At 54.0% G+C, this 25899-nt stretch overlaps 1 protein-coding gene across 1 annotated transcript; it reads right to left on the bottom strand.

The window, feature by feature from the left end:
• Positions 1-13213: 13213 nt before the first annotated feature.
• On the bottom strand, positions 13214-15672 carry HAND2 (heart and neural crest derivatives expressed 2). Its single transcript, XM_072335774.1, has 2 exons — positions 14495-15672; positions 13214-13974 (listed from the first exon to the last, which is right to left on the bottom strand). Exons 1-2 carry the CDS (start codon positions 15044-15046, stop codon positions 13876-13878), a joined length of 651 nt encoding a protein of 216 aa, XP_072191875.1. The 5' UTR covers positions 15047-15672; the 3' UTR covers positions 13214-13875.
• Between the last annotated feature and the right edge of the window lie 10227 nt (positions 15673-25899).

The following is a 25899-nucleotide window of genomic DNA, read 5'->3' as shown; positions in this document are numbered from 1 at the left end:
GTGCTTCCCGACGTGTGTGATAGACACGGTCAGTGCCACATGAATGTTGAGAACGAGAGCGCTGAGCTGATGTCCTTGTGCCGGGAGACAAGAGGTACCTTGTGAAAGGAACTACGAACGAAAAGCACCAAGAAGGGACCTCATTCCGGGGTTCGTTTGTCCGTTTCCAGTGGTCTCTCCCATTCTGATTGCTCCTTTTTCTTTTCTTCTCTTTTCTTTTCCTTTTTCTTTTCTCTTTTCTCTGCTCTCCTCTAAACTTTTCCTTTCTTTTTTTTTTTTCTTTTTCTCATCTTCCCCTTCTTTCCTTTCCTTTCCTTTCCTTTCCTTTCCTTTCCTTTCCTTTCCTTTCCTTTCCTCTCCTCTCCTCTCCTCTCCTCTCCTCTCCTTTCCTTTCCTCTCCTCTCCTCTCCTCTCCTCTCCTCTCCTCTCCTCTCCTCTCCTCTCCTCTCCTCTCCTCTCCTCTCCTCTCCTCTCCTCTCCTCTCCTCTCCTCTCCTCTCCTCTCCTCTCCTCTCCTCTCCTCTCCTTTCTTTTTTCCCCACTCCTTTATTTTCTTTCTTCTTTCCCTTTCTTCCTTCTTTGCCTTTCTTCCTTCCCTTTCCTCCCCTTCCCTTCCCATGTATATATGTGCATTTTCCTTCTGCCAATAACTCCAGGTTTTCCTTGCAACCTGTGACAAGCTTTATTTCTGCAGGGAAAAGCCAGCCCTAAAATACTTCTCGGAAGCCACCAACTTTTCCTTTCTCTCCACCAACCTTCTGCGGCCTGGCGGTTCCACCAGCGCTCAGCAGCTCCCCATGCCGGGCGGGGACCGCCTGGTTCTCCCTCAGCCTGACCTCAACGCGGCGCCGGGCAGGGAAATCACAGCCTTGCCCTCATGGACAGCGTGAAGGGAGGGGGGCAGAGCTCGAGCGGGGGCACGCATGGTATCACGTCACGTCGATCACATCACGTCCCACTGTGCGTGTTCATTGACTCACGTTTATATGTATCATATGTTTTCTATATGTTTAATATGTAAAATGCGTGTTTAAATACATCTTATTTATGCTTATGGTTTAATACACGAGATTTGTTGCAGCTCTCGGCGCTCACGATGCAAATGAAGGCAAGTTTCAGAGCTGATTCTCTCTTATTTAATAAGCCAACTGAAATAATGCAAAATATATTCGTTGGTATTGATTTAATGTCTATTAACGAGCAGATCTGGACGGCTACTTCCACATACGCAGAGCCGTGTGAGACTCCTTGCCCCCTCCCCACTGAGAGCCAGGCATGGAGCCGTAGTCTGAGGGTCAGAGCCGGCACCAAAGCAATAAGTAAAGAGGGGAGGCAAATGGAAGGGAACAGAACGAAATGAATTAAGTTAATAAGACAACTAAACTAAAATAAAAGTACTCTAAAAACTAAAAGCACCACCGTGTTTTTAGCCACCGAGATTTTGTCACTTTTCTCTCCGAGAGCTGCTGAGCTCCGGGGAAGAGAATCTCCGCTTCGGTGTGCGCCTGCGGTGGGGGGGTGCGGCGCCCGGGGGCTGGGGAGGTGCGCTGCGAGCCCCGGAGCCTCCCGTTACCTGCCCCGCGGACGGATGCCTGCGGCTGCGGGCGGTGACAGCTCTCCGCGCGTCGCACCTTGTAATGAGGGCCCGCCCCGGCCACCCGGCGGCGGCTCTGCTGATGTTCGCGTCGCCGCTCCCAGCCCGCCCGGCTGCTGGGTTGGGGAGAGGCTCCGGGCTACTGCGTGGAGCCAAAATCAGTTCCCACGCTGGCTTCCGAAATAGTAATAATAATAATAATAATAGTAATAATAATCTGCCGACTACAAGCAAGACCCGAGTAAGCTCTTCACCTCGGGGCTGGCACCTGGACCTCCCCTCATCGAGTCACCTCACTAATTAGCAAGGAGTCAAAATTGGCAACAACCCCCGGCCCCTCCCCACGAGATAACCGGGCGTTCCCCTCCCTGTACCCCACAGGCAGCCCGAATGTGCGCGCTCCCAGCACGGAGCACTCGAAGGATTCCCATCCGGTATCCGGCCCCTGCCGCGCAGCCCCCACCTCGGTCCCCCAGACCCCGCAGCCCCCGGCGGGCCCTACCTGCAGGCGTGGGAGCGTTTAGCTGCTTCGGCGGCATTAACTCCTAACAAGGTGTGAAAAGTATTACGGACTGAAAAAGCGGTGGGAACGTGGAGTCTTTTCAAGTCGGGCGGGCCGGGGCGTTCCTCCCCCTCCGGCGAACGCCTCGCGTTGCCTCCGCTGCTGGCACCCGCCCCACCTCGGCAGGTGCGGTGCCCCTGGGACCGGGCACAAGGCACGAGTCCAGCCCCGCAGGCGCTCTCCCAGGCCAAAAACCTGCGGTGTTTTTGTTTCCAGCACGCTCTGGCAGCTTTTTTCTTTTTCTTTGATTTTTTTTTTCTTCTTTTTTTCTGTTTTAACCTATATCGCATTTTAATTATTATTTCTTAAAGTGTCGGTGACAGAAGAAACTCGGAGTGAATATTTCATCTTCTCCACGGCATAATCTTAAATCCCGGCACCAAAAATAAAAATAAATAAAGGGTTCGGGTTGTCCCCGCCGGAGCCAAGAGCTGAGTCGCGCCCACCTTCGCCCCCTCCCCGCTCATCGCCCGCACAGGAGAGGGCTGGCGCTTACCTGCCTCGGCGGGAGGGGCACCGGGACACGGCCAAGCCAGGAGTGTCCCCAGCTCCGCCCCGAGTGCCGCGGGGCCTCCCCGCTCCGTCGGGCGGCTGCGGCCGCTCCGTGTGGCCGTCGAGGAACCCCGATAAGAAAAGGCTGCTCCTGGAAATTCTTGGGAATCTGAGTATCAGGGAGCGACTTTAAACAAGCAAGCAAAAAAGAGGGAACAAAAAGCCCCCCTCCGACCTCTGATTGAAAGACAGTTAAAAATAATTGCCCGTGTTAAGAGGCAGAGGAGGAGGTAACGAGGAAAACTGCCTTCTTTCAAAGCCCGCTAATGGCCATGCGATTCATTAGGTCACTTAATCCTAATAGACCCTCTGGCATCTGCGCCGCTGACCCGGCGCGCCGAGCACCACCAGCGCAGCCCCATCAAACAGGGCAATGCCCCACGCCGAGCTCATGAACCGCCGTGTGCGGGGCGAGGGCTGCGGGCAGCGCTGGGGCAGAGCGGGGCTCCGGGCGCTGTCCCCCTCGCAGCCAAACGATGGTTTGTGGTTGTGGCGTTTTTCCCCTGCCATCAAACAACGGCCTCGGGGCACCGCGCGGTGTCACCCCGAGCGCGCCGGGGTCGGGGAGAGCCCCTCCTGAACGATGCCGTCGCTCCTCTGCTGCAGCTGACAAAGCCTCATTATCAAATACTCTTTCCTTCCATCCATCCTCCCTCCCTCCTTCCTTCCTTCTTTCCCTGCTTCCTTCCTTCTTTCCTTCCTACCTACCTTCCTACCTCTCTCTAACCCCCCCTCCCCAGCCCTTCCTTCCCTTCTTGCTTTACTTCTTTCCTTCTCTCTCTCTCTTTTTCTTTTCCCTTTTTCCTCAAGGCCTTTTTCTTTTAACTTGCAAAAAGTTGCTCTGCCATGGAACCTGTCATAAACAAGGATAAAGAGAATCTTGTTCTCTTTATTGTGTTATTTATTTTTCTTACGCACAACAATATCCCCAACCCGATCCTTTGAATTGAGCTTCCAAACGGGAGAAGGGAAGAAAAAAATCTGCAGAGAAAGAGGAGATAGGAGGAAAGTGGGAAGGAAGGAAGGAAGGAAGGAAGGAAGGAAGGAAGGAAGGAAGGAAGGAAGGAAGGAAGGAAGGAAGGAAGGAAGGAAGGAAGGAAGGAAGGAAGGAAGGAAGGAAGGAAGGAAGGAAGGAAGGAAGGAAGGAAGGAAGGAAGGAAGGAAGGAAGGAAGGAAGGAAGGAAGGAAGGAAGGAAGGAAGGGACAGAGAGAGAGAGAGAGAGAGAGAGAGAAAGAAAGAAAGAAAGAAAGAAAGAAAGAAAGAAAGAAAGAAAGAAAGAAAGAAAGAAAGAAAGAAAGAAAGAAAGAAAGAAAGAAAGAAAGAAAGAAAGGAAGGAAGAAAGAAAGAAAGAAGGAGAGAAAGAGAGAGAGAGAGAAAGGAACAAATAAAGGAAGAAAGGGAGAGAGAAAGAGAGAGAAAAAGGAAAAGAGCAGCACAGGCCGTCCCTTCCAAATTAAAACAAGAAGCCCCGAACTTTTCTTTTTGGTATTAATATTATTTAACATTCAAAAATCCGGGAACTTCAAACAAACTTTCTGCAGGGAAAAGAAAGAGCAAAGAGCTGTTCTCTGGAAACCATTTGTTCACAACTCGAACTGTGCCATTTTGGCTTTGTAACAAAACTGAAGGCGCCCAACCCTGTCCCCCCCTCCCCCCGGCATATATCTTTTCAGCACACATTTTAAAATAAATATTCTTACGAGGCTTTCCAGAATGCCTCCTTGTTATGAATTGATAGGATACAACATCCCGCAGCTGCGCCTGGAAGTCGAGATTCGGTCCTTTAAACACCGGGACAACATCTGCGGGGAAAACCATTATCTCTGCTCCCTCCGCCCCGCGGCCGCGGATGGCAGCGCTCTGCCAAGGGAGGGCCGGGCCGTGGGCACGGGGAGCAGCTCCGTGTAGTTGAGCTGCCCCGGATCTGGAACATGGAAAGTGGTCCTTTTTTTTCCCTTTAAAAAGTACATATATATACACATATATATATATTTTCCCCGTCTATCCCCTCAAGCCCTATTACCGATCTTCCCCTCCTGCTACTCAGCTAGTAAAAATAAACCCAATACTCTCAGTAAAGCCGTTCCTGCCGATTTTAAGAAAATAATAATAATAATAATAATAACTACTAAAAGAAATTCAGGGGTCTATTCGGGTGTGTCCAGCCTGAGAAACACGGGACGAATCCGCCCTGGTTCTGGAGCCACTCTAGGATAAATTCAGCTTCTAGCACATTTTCTCAGCGCATTTGTCCAGCGAGGCTTTTCTGCTGAGAAATTCCTTCGCCAACAGCGCTTATTATTCATAAACACAAAAAGAATTTGCGCTGTGGTCTCCTGCTCCAGAACTTACAGCAGGTGCCAGAGCTCTCTTCGGGGGCATAGGTTCGTGCGTCCATATATACACACTATGAAATAAAACGACAGTTTTGTCTATTTAGAATCAAAAGAAACAACGGAGAAATGTTGAGGTTTTAAACACTTCCTATGTTTATACGGTTTAGGCTCTGTCCGAATGGATTCTGTGTCATTATCATGTTTCAACCTCTGTTATCTCGATGGTTTTAACGAGATGCTTTGGTGCAAACTGCGCTGCCCGTCCCTCATGAGCTGCACTCCTCAGTCGGGGTATAGTTGTACATATGGTGTGTGTATGTGTGTATGGTGTGTGTATGTGTGTATGTGTGCATGGTGTATGTTTGTAGAGCTGCACAGGTCAGAAATAACTTCGTTTCCCAGACAGAGAACGAAGCTCCAGCGCTTCACTTGAAAATGCAACGCACAGTATCGTAGGATTGACGTCTATCGCCATGATCGTCCACCAAAACAAAACAGTCTCGCTGTTTCACGGCTGTAAAGATTGACCTCAGCAGAGAAACGATTCGCAGTCGACGTGCCTCCTCGCCTCTGCATACCCAGCGCGATAAGTCCAACCTTAATGATTCCAAGCTCCTGTCCCATCGCCGCACTCCAGCCACCCCTCGGCTCACTCCATCCAGCAGCCGGCATTCCCCACCAGGTGCCCCGCGAGAGGGAGCAGCGCCCGCAGGGAAACGCGGGCTGAGCCCCTTGACTCGGGGCGATGCCCTCACCCACCCCCTTGAGCTCCGATTCCCTCAGCCGGAGCGGAGGGCAGCAACAGCGCCTCACTGTGCGGCGCGGGGCGGTCACCTGGGGGAACCCCAGGGCGTTACAAAAACGCGTCCGGGAAGTGTTTAGTTGCAGGTTCCCCCGACCCGACAGGCACCGGGTGGGAGTAGAGCCCGGGGCTGCCTAGAGGGGAGAGAGGAGCCCTCGTCCCATCCCTCTGACACACGTGCAGCTATAGAAAATGGCTCCAAAAAGATTCAACAGCCGCACGGTCAGGCCGAGCCCCGCGGCCCGCTTAGCAAAAGCAGCGGAGGGCCGTCTGGGTGCGCGGCCCGGTGCGGCCGGGAGCCCACGGGAGCGTCCCGGGACAGCCGCTGCTCGCCGCTTCGCGCTGCTCTCCTTTTTCCTTTTCGTCTCTATGCCAGAACACTGGAAAGAATTAAATTCTTAAAAGGTTTGCATTTGAAACCGTGACTGGAGTAAACTATGAATCAGGTGTAAATAATTACCAGCGTCAGGAAAGCAGCAACTGCTGCGTGTGGTTTATTCATCGCTTTTTTCTTCTTCTATTTTTTTTTTCCCCTTTCTTTTGAGTCGTTTGATCATTTCCATCCCGAACTGTTTGCCAAATTCACATCTCCTTAACGTGCTGAGAGCCCTCTGGTGCCCACAGCCCAGATCGGGTCGGTACCATTAGTGCTGAATGAAGGACGCTGCCCATTCGCAAATGCCACCAAAGCCTCTCGGCTGACGGCAACGGGGAAACACGTGAGTTACGGAGCAGAATAAATGCTTCGAATACAATGGAGCCAAAATCGAACGGGAGAGCTCCGAGGGGCAGGATAGACGGGGTTCGACCCGAACGCACGGAAATGGAAGCAACCGCGGAACAAAAGCCGCGGAGAAAAGGGAGAAACGCGGCCACAGATCACACGCCATACAAACAAAAGCCCGGGGCTGATCCCACCCTTCCATCCGCGTTCAGTTCTGCCCGCGTCCACCACTCTTTTTGCGCACGCTGCAGTTCGAACCCATTTGTCTCTTCAGAAAGCCGCGGTGGGAAAAAGGCAGAGAAAAGACCTCTTTCTCGTGTGTGTCCTCTTTTAAAATCTCCCTGCACACCGAGACACCACCGGAGCATGTTCTGGTGCTGTAAACGTGTTTTTATCACGCCGTAAATTCCTGCCCCTCTGACAGAGCGGCCGGAAATGTAAATCACACCGTGGAGCTGAAGTTATGAAAAAGTTCGTTACGTTTCTGCGTCCTAAGGAGGATCGCGGCGCTGCGGGGTCGGTGGAGGGGGGGGCTGGGGAAGGGGGGGCGAGGTTGTTTCCTATTCTCCCGCTCCGCCGAATTGTGGCTCCGCGGTGCCGGGGACTTTGATGGGAAGGAGCGGACAATGTGCAGAGTCCCTGCCTGTGACACCCAGGCCACCACCACTTGGGAGGTCTTTCGGCCTAATGCATCCACAGCTAACTGCTCCCAACAGGAGGCTCTGCGGATCAGCCGGGGTCACAATTACACTTCTGCTAAAGGCAAGGGCTTAAAGAAAAAAAAAAAAATGGAGGGAGAGAGAGAGAGGGGAGAGGGCTGGGAGGGCGGTGGAATTAAAGCTTTTCACTTCATCTGAGGAAGGAAAGGCCGAGAGCGAGAGAGGATAGCAGGACTCGTTCACATGAGGCATACGCGGGGGGGAGGTGGGATCGCCCCGTCGAGGAGGCCGTGTGCCCGGGGATCGCCTGGCCCGAGGGCTGAGACGGCACTGCGCCGCCGGGGGGGGCTCCGCGGAAGCCTCTCTGCAGTCCGCACTCCTCGCCGCAGCGGCGGAGACCGGACGAGATGGAGGCGGGGGTTCCCGGCGGCCGTACCAGGAACGGAGCCCCTCGCCCGTCCTCCTCGCGCCCCGCCCGCTCTCCCTCCAGCCTTTCGCTCTCCCTAACCCCCCGTCCCACTCCCCCTCCATCCCTGCTGCCCGTAGACCCGGCAGCAGCCGCGGGTCCCTCATCCCACTCCGGCCCGGCGCTGAGATTTCCCTGCCAGGAGACTGCGGCATCGGTAGGGCCGAGTCGGGCCGGGGGCATCTCACCACACTCCGCAGCTCCCCCCCGTTCCCGGCCATGCTCGAATCAGCGCCAGCCTCTCACCGTCCGACCCCCCCTGCTCAACCCTCGTCGGGTAGCGAGACATTGTTCAAGGAAGGGGCGAGCTCCAGAGTCCCCCCCCCCGCCTCAGCCCCAGTAATGCCCCCGTCCTTTCCGCCCCCCGCTTACCTTAAGACGTCCCGCTGCGGGCTCTGAGCACACTGGAGGCGATCGGGGAGCTGAGAGCACCCCGTCGGGGGGGGCGGGGTGGAGGGTAGAGCACGGCCCCCCCGCGCCCCAAGAAGAACCGGCGGGAGGAAGAGAAGGTGGGAGACCGGGAAGGCTTTTTCCCATTTTCTCTCTCCGCTGGAGCCGAAGTGACCCGCAGTATCTGGAGAAGGTTTTTGAAGACGTTCAGGAGGGAGGGAGGGAGGGAGAGTTTTCTGCTGAGAAACTCAATCTGCCATACAGTAGCGGCCGCGTCTGGGATCTGTCACTGCTGACAGCACCACAGGGCACAGACATGATCTTCCGCACAACACTGCAACTCCCCAAAATACCCTCCTCGCTCCCAGGGTGTCTGCCGGGCTGCACCGCGCGCCTCCTCCAAAAGAGGGAAACCGGCCGAGCCCCGAGCAGCCGAACACCGCTAGCGGGACGAGGAGCAGCCCCCCCGAACCCCCCCCCCCCATCCCCCCCGCTATTAGGAGCACACAGCCGGGGCGAGGGGCGATGGCACGCCCTGCCGGTGCAAAGGTCGTACATGTAAGCGCGGGCGCCGTGAGATCGCCGAGAATGACTTTAATGAATAATTTCAGAGACAGTTACGACTTCGGATAATTACCGCGCTGCTCCGTGAGAGCTTCACTGGGGCAGAGACTCAGGGCCGGGCCGCTCGCCCCGAGCACCCCCTGGCCCGGACTGGTCCCGCAGCGCTGCCCCCCCGCTCGGCTGCGAGGTCCCCCTCCGGGCAGCGCTCCCACAAAGCCGAGGAGCCGCGGGCTGTGGGCTGGGATGGGGTGGAGGGCGGACCGATATTATGATTATTTTTAATCTCTTCCGCCTCCTGTACTTTCTGGCAGAACATTTCATTGTCTTTTAGGCTCATTTTAGAAAGCTGCCATGGGTTTGCACGCTTGTTTGGCTTTTTCAAAGCTCACCATACGCAGCTGTTTTAGCCTATGGCCACATATGGCATGCGAGTAGGGACCCCTATAGGAGAGTCGTCCTCCCATTACCTCCACATGTTCTCTCAATGTACTCAGCCAGGAAACCACCTCTCCGCTATGCATTCAAATATACATCTGTATCTTTCTTTCCCGAATCCTTCGGGTAACTCAGGGTCCGAGTCTCCCCTGCACGGCACCCACCGATGGGAGCCGCTCCGCTCCGTTCCCATTGTTCTGCGCACACGGCCGCTCCCGGCCGCACCGTGTCCCATTTGGACCTATTGGGGCTTTCCGGCTCGGTTTCGTTCCATGGCGTTATATTTTCCTTTCCTTTTGCTGTTTTGGTTTTGCACATCTATCCCTTGCCCGAATCCGGGTGCCGGTGGGCGCGATGGGATGGGAAGCGGAGCTCAGCATTACCGAGTCACAAAGGAAATGTTCCCTTTCCTTTCGAGATTACACACAGACACAGCCGAGCGTTGCCGAATCTTAGGGGGATTTGTTTTATTTTATTCTGCTGGAACAAAGAAATGGAAGCGCGTGCTTAAATTCGTTGTTTTTTGTTATTATTATTATTTTAGGATCACGAGAGTGGGTTTAAAAATTATATTCTTTTTCTCCTGGGAAGGAAATTTTTTTTACCCGGAGAATGTGACCCTGCAGCCGGAGGGGCTGCCGTTATCTCTGTTTCTTGCAGACGGCTCCAAACGCTCTCCCACCGCCCCGCCCTGGCTGCAGCAGCGGCGGCGGCGGCGCAGCGGGCGAGGGCTCGGGTCGCCTTGCGGAGGTAGTGCTGGTATCGCCTCGGGGGGAGGTGAGCAGAGAGAGTGTCACGGAACATACAGAGCAGTAAAGTAAAAAGTTTGGGAAAAGAAGCGTGGCACCGTGTGTGGGGCTCACTGAGATTGGAATCGTGGAATCATTAGGGTCGGAAGAGACCTCTAAGATCATCATGTCCAACCCATCCTCACCCTGACCACTAAACTACGTCCCTCGGTGTCACGTCTCCACGTTTCTAGAACAGCTCCACGGACGGTGACCTCAGCACTCCTTGGGCAGCCCGTGCCAGTGCATCACCGCTCTTTCTGAGAAGAAATTTTTCCTAATAACCGACTTGCACTTCCCCTGACACAACTTGAGGCCGTTCCCTCTGGTCCTAATGATAAAGCCAGTTCTATCGCCTGCGCCTCGAGCCGGCCCGGCTCCCAGCCAGCCAGGACTCGGCAGGGTGTAGCAGCAGGTGCAAGGCCATCTCCTGGCAGCAGCAGCGCGTTCTGGTGGGAGCAGCCCACTTCCCAGCGAGCCAGGAGCCTGCAGCTGCCCGCACGTAAACGCGGCACTTCGGAAACAGCTGCCGGGACATAAGGTGGAAATCTACCTGGCCCAATGTTTGCTTTGGAAGCGAGCATCCGCGCTGGGAGAAAAAGATAAAGCCAGCGCCTGGCCGGGGACTGAAAGGAGAGGGGGGAGAGGCCGATTACAAGAGCGGCTTTTGTTCTTGAGTCTCCCGGGGCCAAAGAAGCTCTCGGCGGTGGCGGCGAAGCCCCGAGCTCGGAAAGCGACAGCGCACCGCTACCGGGCCGGGCTTGGAGAACACCGACGGGATGTCGCCCAGCACGGGGATGGCTGCGGGCCGCGTGACGTCAGTGCGGCTTCTGCTCCGCGCCGCTAGATAGAGGCAACAGGGCCGGGGGAAGGGAGACCCTAATCGTTCCCAGATGGCTCTAATAGCAGATATAAAGACTTACACAGCGTCCGAGAATAAATTTGTAATCAACGCTCTACCATCGGATCATCAAAGCGGCTACTTCGGGAGGGGAAAATGAGGGTGAAGGGCGCTGGGAAGAGGCAGAAACACACGCACGGCGACGGGGCGGGATGGGGTGCGAGGCAGCGGGGAGCCCCGGCCCGGACCCGCGTCCTTTTGCTACAGTTAATGGGAACACGCATAGTTCAGGTAAGAGCCCCGCGTTAATCTCCGTTGTCTGAAGCAACAAACCCCAATTAGAAATGGGGGGAAAAAATTAAATAAATAAATTGGAACTCGCTGGAGAAGGCGCGTATTTCGAAGCCCACAAAATACAACAGCAAAAAACAAAAACAAACAAACAAAAAAACCGTACTCCAAATTTAAAAAAAAATAATAATAATAATAAAATGCAAAGTGTCGATAAGCCCCTCGTTACAGCAGAGGGGATTTATGCCTTCAGGAGCGCGGAATGCATTTCCTTCCCATCGCTGCTTGGAGATTCCTCCTGGGCGCGTCTGCGACCGCCGAGCGGTACGTGTGAAGGAGGAGGATTAAGGGTGAGTTTCCGAGCGCGGGAGGAGGATATTTTGCTTCGAGGTTTTATTATTAACCTTCTCCCCCTCCTTCCCGCCCACCTTTGGGGATAGCCTCGGCTCAGTGGCATCCGCCGGGCGTGTTTATGTCCGTACAGAGCCCGCGGATGTCCCGGCGCTCGTTCTGGGGGTGTCTGCGGCTTGGGAAGAACGCTGTGATAACAAAAAGCAAATTAGCAGTAACCGTTGCAATCATCTGCTGACGTACAGAAGAGCTCCTGAAAATGAGAGGGTGGGAAAAACCAAAACCAAGCAAAAAAACACACAACAAAAATTAACCAGCAAAATCGCAGTTGTTGAGCTGGTCTGCACGGCTGGCAAAAGCACGTCCCACAGACGGGGAGCACACGGGGCAGCCTCGGGAGACAGCGGCCGGGACTCGGCCCGCACCTCTGCCAACGGGGCGGTGGGCTTTGCATACCGAGGAGAGGCCCGCCGGGAGTACTGCTGCTTCTTTTCAACGTGGGGAAAAACCAAACTAAACCTCGTTTGGTCTAGAGGTGAGCGCTAAGCAGCGAGCAAAGCCGGGCTGCACCCGCCCGGTTGCACCGCATCACTCGGAAATGCTGCAGAGCAATTGCGCTGCCTACGGTCGGGTCCACAGCAGCAACGTGCCAAGCACCTTCCACGCAGCTGCCCCGGGGCCGCGGATCGCGCTCTTATCAGTCCCGCCGCTTCACAGAGCGGGGCCGGGGCGCTGACATCCCGGCTACCATCAATTCACCTTCTGCCACCCCGCTCCCCCATTTAGCTTTTTGCCGGCTCCGGCCTGTCTAGGGCTCTCGTGATTTAGCTCCGGGAATGGCTGTTCCTGAGAAAACGGTAACATCCTCACTGCCGTGCAATTAAAAGAGATCCTTCTTAGCAGGTCCGCGGGGACTCCCAGGGCTGAAAAATGAGCGTTTGAAGAGGAGAGAATTACGGATCGGTAAATCCCGGAGAGGGCAGCTCCCGGCCTCAGCCCCGTGCCCTGGAGAGAGGCAAAGACTGACTGGGAGGGCAGAAAGGGGATCGGGGCTGGGGGCGGCAGAGCCCTCTGCTTTTTCAGCCCGGCCACTAGCAGGCAGGGCAAAGCACAGAAGGGATAGAGTCTTCGCCGCAAGTGCTACAAACAAAGGCAAGTGGCTGTAAACACGGCCCCACGGCGGAACGCACAGCCAGGCCGCCTGACCCGCCGGGAAGAGGGCACGGCCCTTTGGTCCCGTTGTCGTAACCCCGCAACCTCCCCAGCGCCGGTGCGGTACGCCCTGATCTTGGCTCGGGCAATCGCACCTCTACCTCCGCTCATGGTCAGGGGCGGCGGGAGCCACTTCCTCGGTCGCGGGCGGGCACACGGCCACGGACCTGCAGAGAGAGCCAGCACGGGTTTAGTGGGCGCAACGCTACCAAGCCGAGGTTTATCACGGAAGAGGAGGAGGGGGCTGGAAAAAAAAAGCTATGTAATTCGTGAAAGCTTTAAGAACCACTAAGTTAATAACACTAAGCTCACCGCAGCGAATTGTAAATCTCCCGTCCTGCTTCCCATCCCACGCAAAGCTCCGGCCCTGTTCCCTCTTCCCTGCTCGGTGCGGGATTACCTGGGCCAGGGGGGCAGAGAGAAGAGCCAGAACCCCCCCCTGCGTTCCTCAGCCTTCGGCCCCGCCGTGGAGCCCCCGCCCGGAAAACGCTGCAGGCACAGGGTGGGGGGGAACCGTCCGTCGCCCCCTCCTCTCAATCGGGCACTGGGTTAAAAACGAACCTCGGAGCCATCTTTATAATTTAGTTTACTTCCGAATATTTTAAATATTATGAAAAAAAAAAAAAGCCATAAACAACGCTGTTATTCAAAACATTTTGAGGTATAAAACATAAAAAGATTTGGGTTTCTTTCCCCACCCTCTCTCTTTTTTTTTTTTTTTCTTTTTCTTTTTTCTTTTGTAAAAAACACACACAGTGGTTTATTGAGTACTTACAACGCTTACACCTTCAATATTAATTAGATTCCACTTTTTCCCTTATGGACGGAAGTGCACATAACCAATAACTGCCGAAAAAACATCTCAGAATACCGAACAATCACAACAAAATCACGACACGAAATACGGAGCCGACCGAACGCGGGTGCAACTGCTTCTGTTGAAATAGAACTTTATAATCCCAGGAATATTTATATCCAAACGGCCAAGTATTAAAGATACACTTCACATACACACTAATGCCAGGGAGGGATTGGTTTGCTTTTTTTTTTTTCTCCTTTTTTCTTCTCTACGGTTCTGTTTTCCCCGTGGGTTTTATATAGAGCAAATAACATTCACGAAACGATTAGAGACGTTATTACCCCTTACCAAGCCGGAGTTTCCTCTTCATAGCCATCTATGGAATGCTTTTTCCCTCTCCTTCAAATATCCACATTTTAGGGGGGTGGGGGAGAAATTGCACATAAATAAGCGGGATGGTTCCGAACGCGAGAGTCCTCGGGGAGCGCCGAGTGGGGCCCCCGTTGCGCTCACTGCTTGAGCTCCAGCGCCCAGACGTGCTGCGGCCAGCCTGTCCGCCCTTTGGTTTTCTTATCGCTGCTGCTAACTGTGCTTTTCAAGATTTCATTCTGGGGAGACAGGATGCGAAGGAAGAGAGAGAGAGAAACAAAGCGGGGAGAAGAGAAACGAGATTAGGCAAATTCCTGACTTCCTGGCTCGCCCCGGCCGCGGCCCGAGAGAGAAATCTGCGAGCAGACGCCGCTCGGCCTGGGGCCTCCGCGCCGCGGGGATGGGGCGCTGCTCTCGGGGCGGCCTCTCTGCGGGAGGAGAGAGCGGGGTTCGCCGCTCGGGAGCCCTCGGGGCTCCGGGACCTCGCCGCATCGCGCCGCGCGGGTGGAACCGCCGGCCTGAGTCGCAACGGCAGCCGCCGAAACTCGGGGGAAAGCGGCCCAAGCTCGCCGTGAGGCCCTACCCGAAGCTGGGCTGGGTGAAGCGGGACCTCCCTCTGAATGTCTCGGGGCAGCTCATTCGCGAAGGCGCCGCCTGGCCGCACGGCTTTGCGGTCACCGCGTCCCCGTCCCCTCGGCGAACCCCAGCTCCCGCCGCTACCCGCAACGAACCCCTCCCGCCCCGTCCCGAGGCACTGACCAGCTCCTTCTTCCTCTTCTCCTCCTTCACGTCCGTCTTCTTGATCTCTGCCTTGAAAGCCTCCGCCTCCCCGTTCTGGTCGTCCTTGGCCAGCAGGTCCATGAGGTAGGCGATGTAGCTGGTGGCCAGGCGGAGGGTTTTGATCTTGGAGAGCTTGGTGTCGGCGGGCACGTTGGGGATGCACTCGCGCAGCTCCGCGAAGGCGCTGTTGATGCTCTGAGTCCTGCGCCGCTCCTTGCGGTTCGCCGTGCCCCTGCGCTTCACCGGCCGGGGCCCCCCGAGCCCGGGAGGGCCGCTCCCGGGCGGCACCCCCCCGTAATGGGAGTGGTCCATGCCCGGCGCCCCGTTGGCGTACTCGGGGCTGTAGGACAGAGCCATGCTGTAGTCGGGGGGGGACATCTCCGGGTGGCTGCTGATAAGCCAGCCGTGGAAGTAGGGGTTCTCCTCGTGGCCGCAGCGGGTGGCGGCGGCGGCGGCGGCAGCGGCGGCGGCGAAGGGATAACCCTCATGGTGCACCACCGGGTGGTGGGGGAAGCCGCCCACCAGACTCATCGCCGCTGCCTCGCGCGCCCCGGCCCGCCCCCGGCCCCGAACGAAGTTCTCCCGCCGCCCGCCCCAGCCCGCCGCTCCGGCGGCACCGCTCGGCTCTCAGTGCCGCTCCATGGGGCGCTGCTGCGGAGTCTCCGCGGGTGCCCGAGCGATCCCCCCTCCCCAGGCGCCGCCGCCGCCGCTCATGCGTTGTGCCTCCACCTCCTTCTCCTCCTCCTCGCCCGGGGCTGGGTCTTCGAGGAAGCGCGCACACACGCGCGAGAGAGAGGAAAAAAAAAAAAAAAAAGAAAAAGAAAAAGGAAAAAAAAGCGCTACGGAGAGCAGTCGACCAGACAAATGGGCTCGGCTTCCCAGCCCGGGCTCTTCCTCGCCTCTTTCTTCCCTGTTCTCTCGCTCTCAAGTCCGCGGCGGCCCGGCCGGGTAGTACTTACACGCGGCCCCCCTCCATACGCCCCGGCCCGCGGCCGCTTGCCGCTGCCCTCTCCCCTGCGCTCGGGGGCCGCGATCGGCGCCTCTCCGCGCCGCGGGGCTCAGTTAATGCTCGGCGCTCCGCTGGGACATCGGGCGGGCGGCGGGGTTCGGCTCGGCGAGGCCCGGGGCACTGGCAGGGCTCCCCGGGCCGACCTCCATGGACAGCTACATGTTTAGGGCCGCTCGGGTTAATATATGGCGTCAGAGGCGGCCACCGCCAATGGTTGGCGGCGGGGGCGGAGTCCGCGGGGCTCCGCAATAAAACTTTTTGATGTCGGCCCCGCTAATTGCCGTGCTCCTCGGCCGGGATTGGCTGCCCCTCCGCATCCAGAGCGTAATTAAAACGAGGGGGGGTGGGGGGCGGAATTATCATGGAGGCAGAGGTTAATGCAAGTGTTTAGCAGATGCCTTACTGTAAAATCTTCGTTAAAAAAAAAAAAAATATATATATATATAGCAACAAAATCATTAAAACTTAAATATCGGACAATCCCGAGCCAGGTACAGTATGGATGCTGGAGGTTGCTTGGCAAAAATCGTTGCGATCGTGACGTTCTGGGAGCGCTTCATGCTGCTCCGTAGAGGATCACGTAAAAGCGGCTTCCGTGGGCACTGCGGAAGGCCCGGCTCGGCCGCGATGTGCAACACCGCGCCCGTGCGCGTAGCGCGGTGTAACGCACATAGAGGGAGTGTGGGAGGAGAGCACCGCGCCGCGTACCGGGAGAGCGGAGCGAGGGGCTCGGCCGGGACGGGGCTTTCAGCCAGAGCAGCTCCGAGGCACCTCCACTGAATCCGGTTCTGAGCGCTGCCCCCCGGCCCGCGGCTGCACCCGCACCTCGAGCAGCGGTCCTGGCGCGGTGCGGCTCCAGACGTCAGCTCCGTGCTTGTTTAACTGGGCTCGGCGGTAAGTCACAGAATCTTCCTTACAGCGTGTTCGGAGCCCGCCTCGTCGCCTTTAGCGACAGATACAGACACTTTTCTCCGCATTCTCACTCTGCGGTAAAAAAGAACGGAGCCCGTGGGAAGCACAGTTCCAGGCGTTTGACTTTGAGGGGAGGAAAGCGAACCCCAGGCTGCGACCCGCGGAGTGCTGGGAGATGAGGCCGACTGCTGTTATCCTCAGACGGAGCCGAGCGTAGCTCAACTGTGGGGAAACACCAAATCCCCACCCTTCTGCGCACTGCCCGACGGCTGAGCTCATTCGGCGTATATTACAATGCGACCCCGCACTGTAGGCAGTGTGGAAAACTGTGTCAACAGGAGCCGAGAGGTCGTAAATTAAAGAAAGAGAAAGATAGAGACGGAGGAACTGCAGAGGCGGCGGCGGAGCCGCGGGTCCTTCTCCTGCGGGAACTCGGAGCTCTCGGGGCGGAGGCGGCGGGGATGCTTGGGGACGGCATTGGGGAAGAGCAGGCGGGGAGCGGGCCCGGCGCTGGGGGAAGGAGCTGCGCTGAGCCCGAGGTTCCACTCGGCCGCATCAGGGGGCTGCGGTGCAGTAGGAGTGGCGGGCTCGGCGGGCACGGCCGGGGAACAGAGCGGGTGATGCCAGGCTCCAAGGGGAAGGGGAGAGCGATGTGCGGTCTCTGGGGACGGTGCACCGGGACAGAAAGCGCCTGTGCTCGTGTGTGTGTATACATACACCCGTGTGCGCGTCCGGTGTACGCTACGAAAAGGCAAAGCCAGTCCAGACGTAGAAAGTATGTAAATACACGTTCGGCCATACGTACACATGCTTGCACTAAAACGACTGATAATCTCTATCTATGTATGCTCTCACATGTTGTATTGTCCTACGGAAATAACGTATCTCCGGTGTAGATTTTTAGATCGCAGAGAGGCCACGGGACCCCGCTCCCGTAGAGCCCCTCGAAGGCCGCTGGCACAGCTCCTGCAGCGACGGCCGGCACACGGCGCTCCTCCGGCTGCGTTCGGCCGCGGTGCTTTCCTCGGTGCGAAGCAGAAGCGGCATTGCCGAGGCTGGGAGAGTGCACGGGCTGAGGATGGGGACGTGCTCCTCTGCACTCTCCTTATTCGTGTAGGAGCTTTCTGACACGCCACGGGCTGGACCGAAACTGCTGCAGCGTCCGTGGCACTGCGGTGACTCCGATAACATCCCCTGTGATGAAGGGAACGGAGAACGTGAGACAGAGAAAAAAGAATAAAAGACCCAGAAGATGTGGCTCAGAACATCGGTCTCGAAGCTCGAATCGTTATTGCTCAATTAGCTTTGGAGAAAGGGGCTCTCCCGCTAACGTACCCAGCAAGACCATACACAGAATTTTCCTCCTACCCCCCAGCGATTGCTTATGCATTTCATAAAACGAATTTTAGTGCGAATGCCACCCTCGTGTCCATCCCCAATTCATCTCCTCTCGGGCCGCTCTTTGCTGGAGCTTTCACAGTCCTACGCAACGTCCACAGGACAAGGCTCAGGGGCAGCTGACAAGTTTTTCCCATCTCCCACGTATTGATATGAATCGTTGTGGGTTTTCTATTCTTTTTTTCCCCACTCACAAATCAGTCGTAAGTCTTTTCTAAGGAAAAGGCAAAAAAAAGTTAAAACCAAAACCAAAAATACCATCTCTTCCCGTATGTCACTTTTTTCCTCGCCAGGGGAAAAAAAAAATAGGTTGCACGTCAGGCGGGGATCTCTGCTGCCAGACGGCACTTTCCGAGCTCGCCGCAATTAAGAAGTTTTGTTGGCGACCGCGCCGAGGCTGCTTTTCCCTCCCCTCCACCTCGGGCTCTTTCTGTCTTTGGGCACTTATCTGAGGGTGACTCTCTGGGGACAGCAGAAAGACGGCGGCGGGCCGTTTCGGGGGACGCGGAACCGCCCGGGGCCGGGCAGCGGCAGCCCCACAGCGTCATGGGGTTCCGTGTCCCGTCCCGCTCCGGGCGGCAGCGAATGGCCCCTCCTTCATTCACCTTGCAGCTCCACTAACCCAAGGAACCCCCCAGAACCCCAAGGGCACCCCGGCCCTGTCTTCTCCATCCCCGGCACTCTTTTCCCCTGGTTTTCTGCCTACCACATCGCTCGGCCGCCCGCTGCACGGCTCGGAATAGCTTTTGGATTTATAGCGTGCATGATGTCACTGACTGGGAGCGAGGGAATAGGAGAAGGGTGTAATTCTCGGACGGGTTTGGGGACACTGTGGTACCCCGTGTCCCAGCGGCACTTCCTTCCTCCAAGACACTGCTCAGGAGCTCGTGAAAGACCACAAAGCCTCAGGAAAGTGGACTTCTGTAAAGAGGCACCGGAGAAATATCATTTGAAGGTCAACCTGTCAGCGTGGGTTAATGAAAAGGACTTGTGCCTAATGGGCCTACTTATGCCCGCAGTTACACTCAGGCAACCTCGATTTCAGCGTCTGGGGCAGAGGGCAGAATTGGGCCCACCAGGCCCGAACTAATTGCTGCCCTTGAAGGTGGAGGAACCCTGCTTTACGTTACTGCTATGAGGAATGAACGTCCACATATTTCAGGCACGATAACTTACACAGTGTATTGAAAAAGAATAAGAAAAAGAAAAAAGCATACACAAAAAAAAAGCAGGGATGAGGATAACCCAGGACAGTGAGCACTATGCAGGTTGCAGTGATTGGCGGTAAGCACGGGACCGTGAGCATTTTCCTACTGCATGTGTGAGCAATTATTCGAGGGTTGCTGATATTTGTGACCGAGGATCCAGAGTTGCACTCAGACCTTAGGAAGAAATCATAGAAAGAAAAAGAAAATGCAACGAACTCAAACCAAGAGCCCTTCTTTGTCAAAAGGACGATAATAAAGGCTGTATGAAATGCTGCAGTGAGCACACAGTGTGTCTCTCTGTTCCTTGGTTGCCAATCTCCTGAACACCCCCGTGTATTATCACGCACACGGATGCCTACAGACACGCACACATTTTTCCATGTAATGTTATTTGCGTTCCTGGGAAAGAGCATCCTCTCGAGCCACTCCTGAGACGGTGCTGGTGAACTCCCCCATGGGTGCCATTGCTTTATTTCTGATTTCTCCTCCAGCATTCAAAGTTCGCGTACTGGAGGGACTGGGTTGGCATCGTTTGGGGTTTGACAAAATTAAACGCTCCCACTGTTATCGACGGAAAGACCGCACCGGACAAGGCAGGGCTTTAAGTAGCGTTCACACATCAAAGGCTACCAAGCCTGGTTTAACCGAAGTCCCTCCGGAGGGTGGGAAGTCCCCTCAAGGTCCCCCTCCCCGCAGCCCGAGTTGTGTGTGCCCGGTGCCCCGCTGCCGTGCGACCGCATGGCATCGTCGGCCCAGCACTTGTCCAAGGCAGCGGAGCGCGGGGCCTCGGCGCGTATCTCGGTGTAATTGATCTGCCCGAGTGAGGTCTTTTTGGTAATTTGGATACACCGAGACTCCAGTTAATGACATATAATCAGCCTTTGGGTCACTTGGTCATTCTCTTATTACAAACTCCTCCTGCTCTCTCTGATCTCCTTTCAAACTAAATTTCACACAAACAAATAAAGCAAGACAGGGACAAGTCCTTAAAACGCAAGAGAAAAAAAATATCGGAGAATTGCTCGTGGGGAACTATAAACATTTTAAGAAGAAAACCCGAAAAAATAGGAAGGAACATCTTATCGAGAAAGAGAGCCTTGTGTACAAAGCACGGGGGAAATCGGTCTGGCTTCTGTTAAAAATGACATAAAATTAAAATAAAAATAATTACAAACAGAAATGGCATAGCATAAACAGAGGGCAGGAGGCTTTACTGGAAAAGCACGACAGAGCTGTAACGTGCTCTGACGACACTACGGCCGATCCGCGGGTGTGTAAAACACTCATTTGCTTCGCGTTAGCCGGCAAAAATAAGGGGGGGGGGGGGGGGGGGGGGGGGAAAGAAATAAAAGCCTTTTCTCTTCGGGAAAGTAACAGAAAGAGCCGCGTGTCATTTACCTCCCGAGACCTGCAGGGAAACGGAGCCGCGGCCAAAGCCCTGGGTGTAAATGCGACAACAAAAATAAATATTTGACATCACGGCGCAGAACATATTTTACGAAGTCAACACTTTGTTTTTCTGCTTTTCATTTTTCACCCCCCTCCTCTCCCCTCTCGGAAAAGACAATGCCCCTTTTTATTAGGTGCTCCTTAGGAGGTTATTTTGATCTCGCTCCAGGTCCGTCTCTCTGCGGGGAACACCGAGCTGCGGTGTGCGCAGAGCGCGGAGCCGTGCGGGTCCGGGTAGCGGCTGGGGGCTTCTGGCGGGGCGGGACTGTAGCGAACCTCCTGTTTCGGAACCGGAGCTCAATTATAAAATGGAGGGAGAGCGGATTTCAATGTCGATCAAATGTTGGCACTCGAGGAAGAAGCCTGAAAATGGTCTGAAATCCACATTCCCTTTGCACCTTTCAAAACGTTATCGACGTGCGTTTTACCAAAGATCTCGTTTGTATTTAATATGGGGGTTCAGACAGCCGCTAATTGAACGTGTACGCGTATGAGGGAAAGAGTGTCACAAGGCCCCAACGCGGAGCATATCAGTGACAAACCTCGTTGCTGGCTCACTACATTAGCTGCCATTTCAACATTTCCAAGGGCCTCCGTCCGCCGGTCCGCAATCGGCTGTCCCGAAGCGCGGTGCCGCGGCAGGGACCCGGCCCTGTAACGCGAAGGGCTCAGGGAGGCAGAGCCCCGACGGGGCGCACGCTGGGGGCCGGCACCGGCCCTGCCCCGTCCCCAACGCTACCCGAGGGGTAGCAAAGGGGGTGCGAGAGGCCAGGCATGAGACCGGCCCATCTGTCCCCCTCGGCCCCTCGTCTTCCCGCTGCTCCCCCAGCCCCGGAGGAGCCCCGAGGCCTGGGGGTGGCTGGAAAGTGTTAAGCGCTACCCCCTCCTTCTCCTCCTCGAGCCCCCTGAATGCCACTGCTTTCCTCTAGAGGTCTCATTAGGGAAACCCTAACTGCTATTTTCAACATTTCCTCAATCAAGCGCCTTTAAATAGAGCTCCACAAACAAATTGGCGGCAAAAAGCGCAGATCTTGTCAGGGGAGAGGCCGCTCCAATATTTCACCCTTGTTTGCTTTGTAATTACGGCCGGGCCGGTGGCTACCTGCCCGCTGGGGCCGGCTTCCCTCGCCCCCCGCTGCCGACACCTCTCCCACCCAGCAAGCGGTCCCGGGGGCGGCTGGAAGGGAATAAACAAGAGCTGGAGAGCAGCATCGCTCCGCGCCCAGCTCTGCCCGAGCTCTGCGGCTCCCAACACGCGGGATTCCCCCCGAAGCCCCGTCCCGAGAGCTGCCCCCGCCCGGCTCCGAGGACCGTCGCTTTTGCTTTGCGGGCTTCTCTCTCCCGCTCTCTGCTAAACCGCTGTTACGATTTGTTATATTTTCCACAGCTGCTTATTCTTGTTTGACTGTTGTACAAAGCCGCTTTAAATCTGCTGCAGGAAGAATAAAAGTTAAAACCGCTCTTGGACGGGTTCCTGCAGACTCATGGGCGAGTCCTGGTCCGTGGCGGTCCCTGAGCAACGCCGAGAAGCCCCTCCCGCAGCCTGGGGCAGCCGCCCGCTCTCAGCGACAACAAAAATCGGCGCTAATTCAATTACGGCTGAAGCCCGCGTGTAGCAGAGGGGAACTTTGGCGCTTAGGAACTAAGCTGCTATATTCGCTTGGCTATAAACTGACGAGAATATTTTATGGCGGAGGAGAACCGTACAACACAAAAGGGAAATATGACAATAAATCTCTTTTTATGGATCCTCTCTAGCAGCAAAACCACAAGGATTCCACGGTTTTACCGCTCAGCCGTTTTACAGGTACATCTACAGATGCCTACTCAGAGAAGAGCGCCCCGTTTCCGACCCCCCGGCCCTCCAGAACGGGCACGTCCGACTCCGTGTCCCCAGCCCAAAGTCAGCCCCCCTCGACTTCCTCAGGCGCAGCACCGGCACAAGAGATCCGTGTGAGCGCTGCGAGGACACGCTCTGATCAGTTGCGGTGCCACTGCGGTGCCCTTCCCTGCTTTACTGACATGCAGAACTTTAAGGCAGAAGTGAGCGCTCCACAGTCCCTCTCCTGCTGAACAAATACAGCTACTTTCTTTCTGGTTGCTCCCAAATGATAAACGTTTGAGATCGTTTATAAACCCGTGGAGCTAAAACACAGCTCTTATTTCACAGGGCCAGGTTTATAGAGAGATTCATGTGCTAAAATAAGGATAGGTAGTTCAGGGGGAGGATTTCAGAGTGGCGAGGAGCCCAAAGCTCCTTGAAATATGTGCAGGTTCAGCATGGAAACCTCTTTGATGATTTAAACCCTGGATATGTTTGGAAACCAAAATACACAGCTCTCTGCTCCCAGTACCTTCAAAAATCTGCCTTACAAAGAATATATTTTTTCAGAGTCGTGTTCCACTGTAAAATGGCATTTATATGCCCTAAAACCGTTTTATTAAATGCTAGCAAGTCAGCTTCTCAAGCAGTAGGATTATTTTTCTCTGTCCTCATGCCTTGTTTTGGCTCTTTCTTATTATTGAATCCTAATCAGGTTTACTCTGGTCACCAAAACCCGATTTAGGTCACCAGGAGAGCAAGGAATAGCTGCTAGGTCTGGTGGTTTGCTGCCAGGTTGTGATTTAGAAGTGCAGGCTCAAATAAAACAACTTCACGCATCGTCTCACAGTTTGACATACTTCTTTTTCAGTGGATGAGGCAAACGATTTCAGAACCCTCGTTTTCTTAAGAAATGTCTTAGAACAATCTACGGATCTGATACCTCAATCCTAACCGTGTGTGGAGCAACACCTACAAAATGTAACGGTGGAAAAAAGAAAGATGACTCACACTGACAGTCACAGTCCTCCTCATCAGAGTGAGTTGTCCTGATTAAGGCTGCAGGGTTGCCCGGGGGAGGGGAACCTATATGTGTGAATTCAAATTTGCATGTGCCTACTGCTAAAGGAAACGATGAATGGTCGGGATGTTCTTGAGCTCGCTCCAGTTCGTTCACCAAACTCACACAGAGGGGCAGAGCACAACACAGACCGATTGTTCTCCCACTGAGAAGCTGTCCTGGGCTGATCTCTATTGCACAGATGCACTGCAAGTGCTGTTTCACAGCCACTTCAAGAACCTCTGTGCTAGTCTGCGGATTGCAGCACTGACAGAATAGAAGGAAGACTAAGCCCTGTGTACACAGTTATGCTCAGTGAGCTAGGGGCCAGGGGCTTTGCCCTGTGTGCAGTGGAGCCCACTGACTCCATGGGTGTACTACTCCTTAAGATATGTCCTAACTTGTAAAAACTGTGCATGCCCATTTCATGTGATATGTGCCTGCTCACATCTGGGCTGCATGTGTGGAAAAGTAAAGGCACACACCGCAAACAATTTTACATGTGCAATTTTCAAAGTAGGGGTCTATGGGTCTACAGTACAGTATATCTACAGTGCATAAAATGACATTCTTCTGCACAGGAGAGGATTTTTAAGTGGCTTTCAAAGGGAAAAAAAGCAACACAATTCTTGGTAGCTGAGTTATCAGCAGCTTATTTCTCCTGGTGACTCCTGGATCTTTCTGCAAACCCACCAAGAAAGTGTTGCTCCTAAACGGCAACATGCACGCAGCAACCGGAATATTTCAGATCTTCATTTCTACAGGCTGATGTTATTAAAATTAAAAACATCTGCTTTGAGGAATGCAGATTTTCTGGATGTAAATGCTTCTCTACTCCCACGGTAAATCCAACTACTCATGAAACAAAGTGTGATTCTAAACAGCCATCGCATGATTTTGCACAGTAGCAAAGGGAACAATGCTTCCCTTACTGTTTTCGTTGTTCAAACAACAACAACAAAAAAGGATAAAAGCTTTCAGTTGGAAACACATTCCTAATCCCTTTGTAGGTAATGGAGTTCCTATCATGTGCTTCTCTGCGACCATTTGGCCATGCATACTGGGCAAAGGTTCACCCTGGTATCTCCAGGACAGCTCCCAGAGATGTGCTTGTGCTTGGGATAGGCTTTTAGATCTTTGTCTGTTATCAGCTTACCAATGCAGCTTTCTGACTGGGGAGAGTGCTGAGCAGAGCCCTGGCAGTCTGCATTTCAAATGCTCTCATCTCATCCCAATTAGAGGCACCCTGGGTTAGAAACTCCTCTGCAAATCCAGAGAAAAACTTCCTCCCTTTTGCATTCCCCTTAAAATTGTTTGGATAAACTGAAATATTTGTGTTAGCTTCTCATGTTCTGAAGATAAGCTCTATATTCCTGTTCAAGAATGGGCAAATACATTTATTGACTACCACAACAACACATCGATTGCTGTGCTATAAGTATGCCTCTACACTCTTGACTAGTGATAAGTGCAGACTGTGGAGTTGCACTGAACGCTGTGGTATATTCATGAAACGTTTTGTTTCTTTTGCCTGTTGGGATATCTCTAAATAATAATAATAAATAAACGTTTCAAACATTGCATCAATCCTACTGGTAAGGGAACTGGAAAAAAGAAAGAAAAAGGAGATAATCCATGGGAGGACACTGCCCTAATCCATGCAGACGTGGTGCATGACTAAGAAAGCACAATGTGCATAGGAGTTTGTATGGTGCTACCCAGAAGTGAATAATGGACATTCTTTTCTCACACTGACTCCTCATAAATCTGCCACTGGCTAAATTTGAGGGTTTCAGAAATGGTGTTTAAATGGAAACTTAGATGAAAGATAGCATTAGTGTAAACTAAGTAAAAAACCTTGATGCCTATCCATGTTTTAGGGAAAAAAAAAAAGTATAAGATGTTCAAATACTTTTCTATATGAGGAAGAACTTGTTCCTCCCTTGGACCACAGGTAAGAGCCTCAAGTCAGGTTATTTTCCAGTAGGCTGGAAGACCTCCAGGCTTGACTGGTGCACGCCTTTTCTCTGGCTATTTTCCCTCTTTCTGACATTTTTCCTACAACTACCTTTACCTTTTCCCATTCCAGGACATAATAGGAACCACTGAAGATAGCGTATAGCAAATGGTAATGAAAGGCCCACACACAGCTTTCAGTTCTGTCTTAATATCAATGGTGTCTTTAATCAAATGACTATCGTCTTAAAAACTGGAGATTAAAGTGATGAGAAAAATAAAGTAAAATTCACTCATTATGTCTGATATCAAGTAAATGCTTAAAGAGGGGAAACAGCTAATGATGAGTCCTGTGGTTATTGCTGTGAAACACTGATTGCTTTTCTGGTGTGAAGTAAGACATGTTGTCAGTGAATCCTAGGTTAGACTCCTACTCTGAGGGCAGGGAAGACAACTTTAGTCTCTTTGATAAATGAAGAAGAGAACAGTAGTTGCCAGGCAGAACTCCCCTGTTGAAATTTAGAAATGGATCTGGGAGGCACATGAACATGAAGATTCATTGCTGTCCAG

The sequence above is a fragment of the Excalfactoria chinensis genome, chromosome 4, assembly GCF_039878825.1.
Source record: "Excalfactoria chinensis isolate bCotChi1 chromosome 4, bCotChi1.hap2, whole genome shotgun sequence".
Lineage (NCBI taxonomy): Eukaryota > Metazoa > Chordata > Aves > Galliformes > Phasianidae > Excalfactoria > Excalfactoria chinensis.
The sequence above is the reverse complement of the archived record's forward strand: the minus strand, read 5'-3'. Positions and strand labels throughout refer to the sequence as shown.

Coding starts and splice junctions, on each gene's coding strand:
- HAND2 (XM_072335774.1), bottom strand. CDS start 15,046: ATGAGTCTGGTGGGCGGCTTCCCCCACCACCCGGTGGTGCACCATGAG. Junction 13,975..14,494: donor AGAAGAGGAAGAAGGAGCTG/GTCAGTGCCTCG, acceptor CTGTCTCCCCAG/AATGAAATCTTGAAAAGCAC.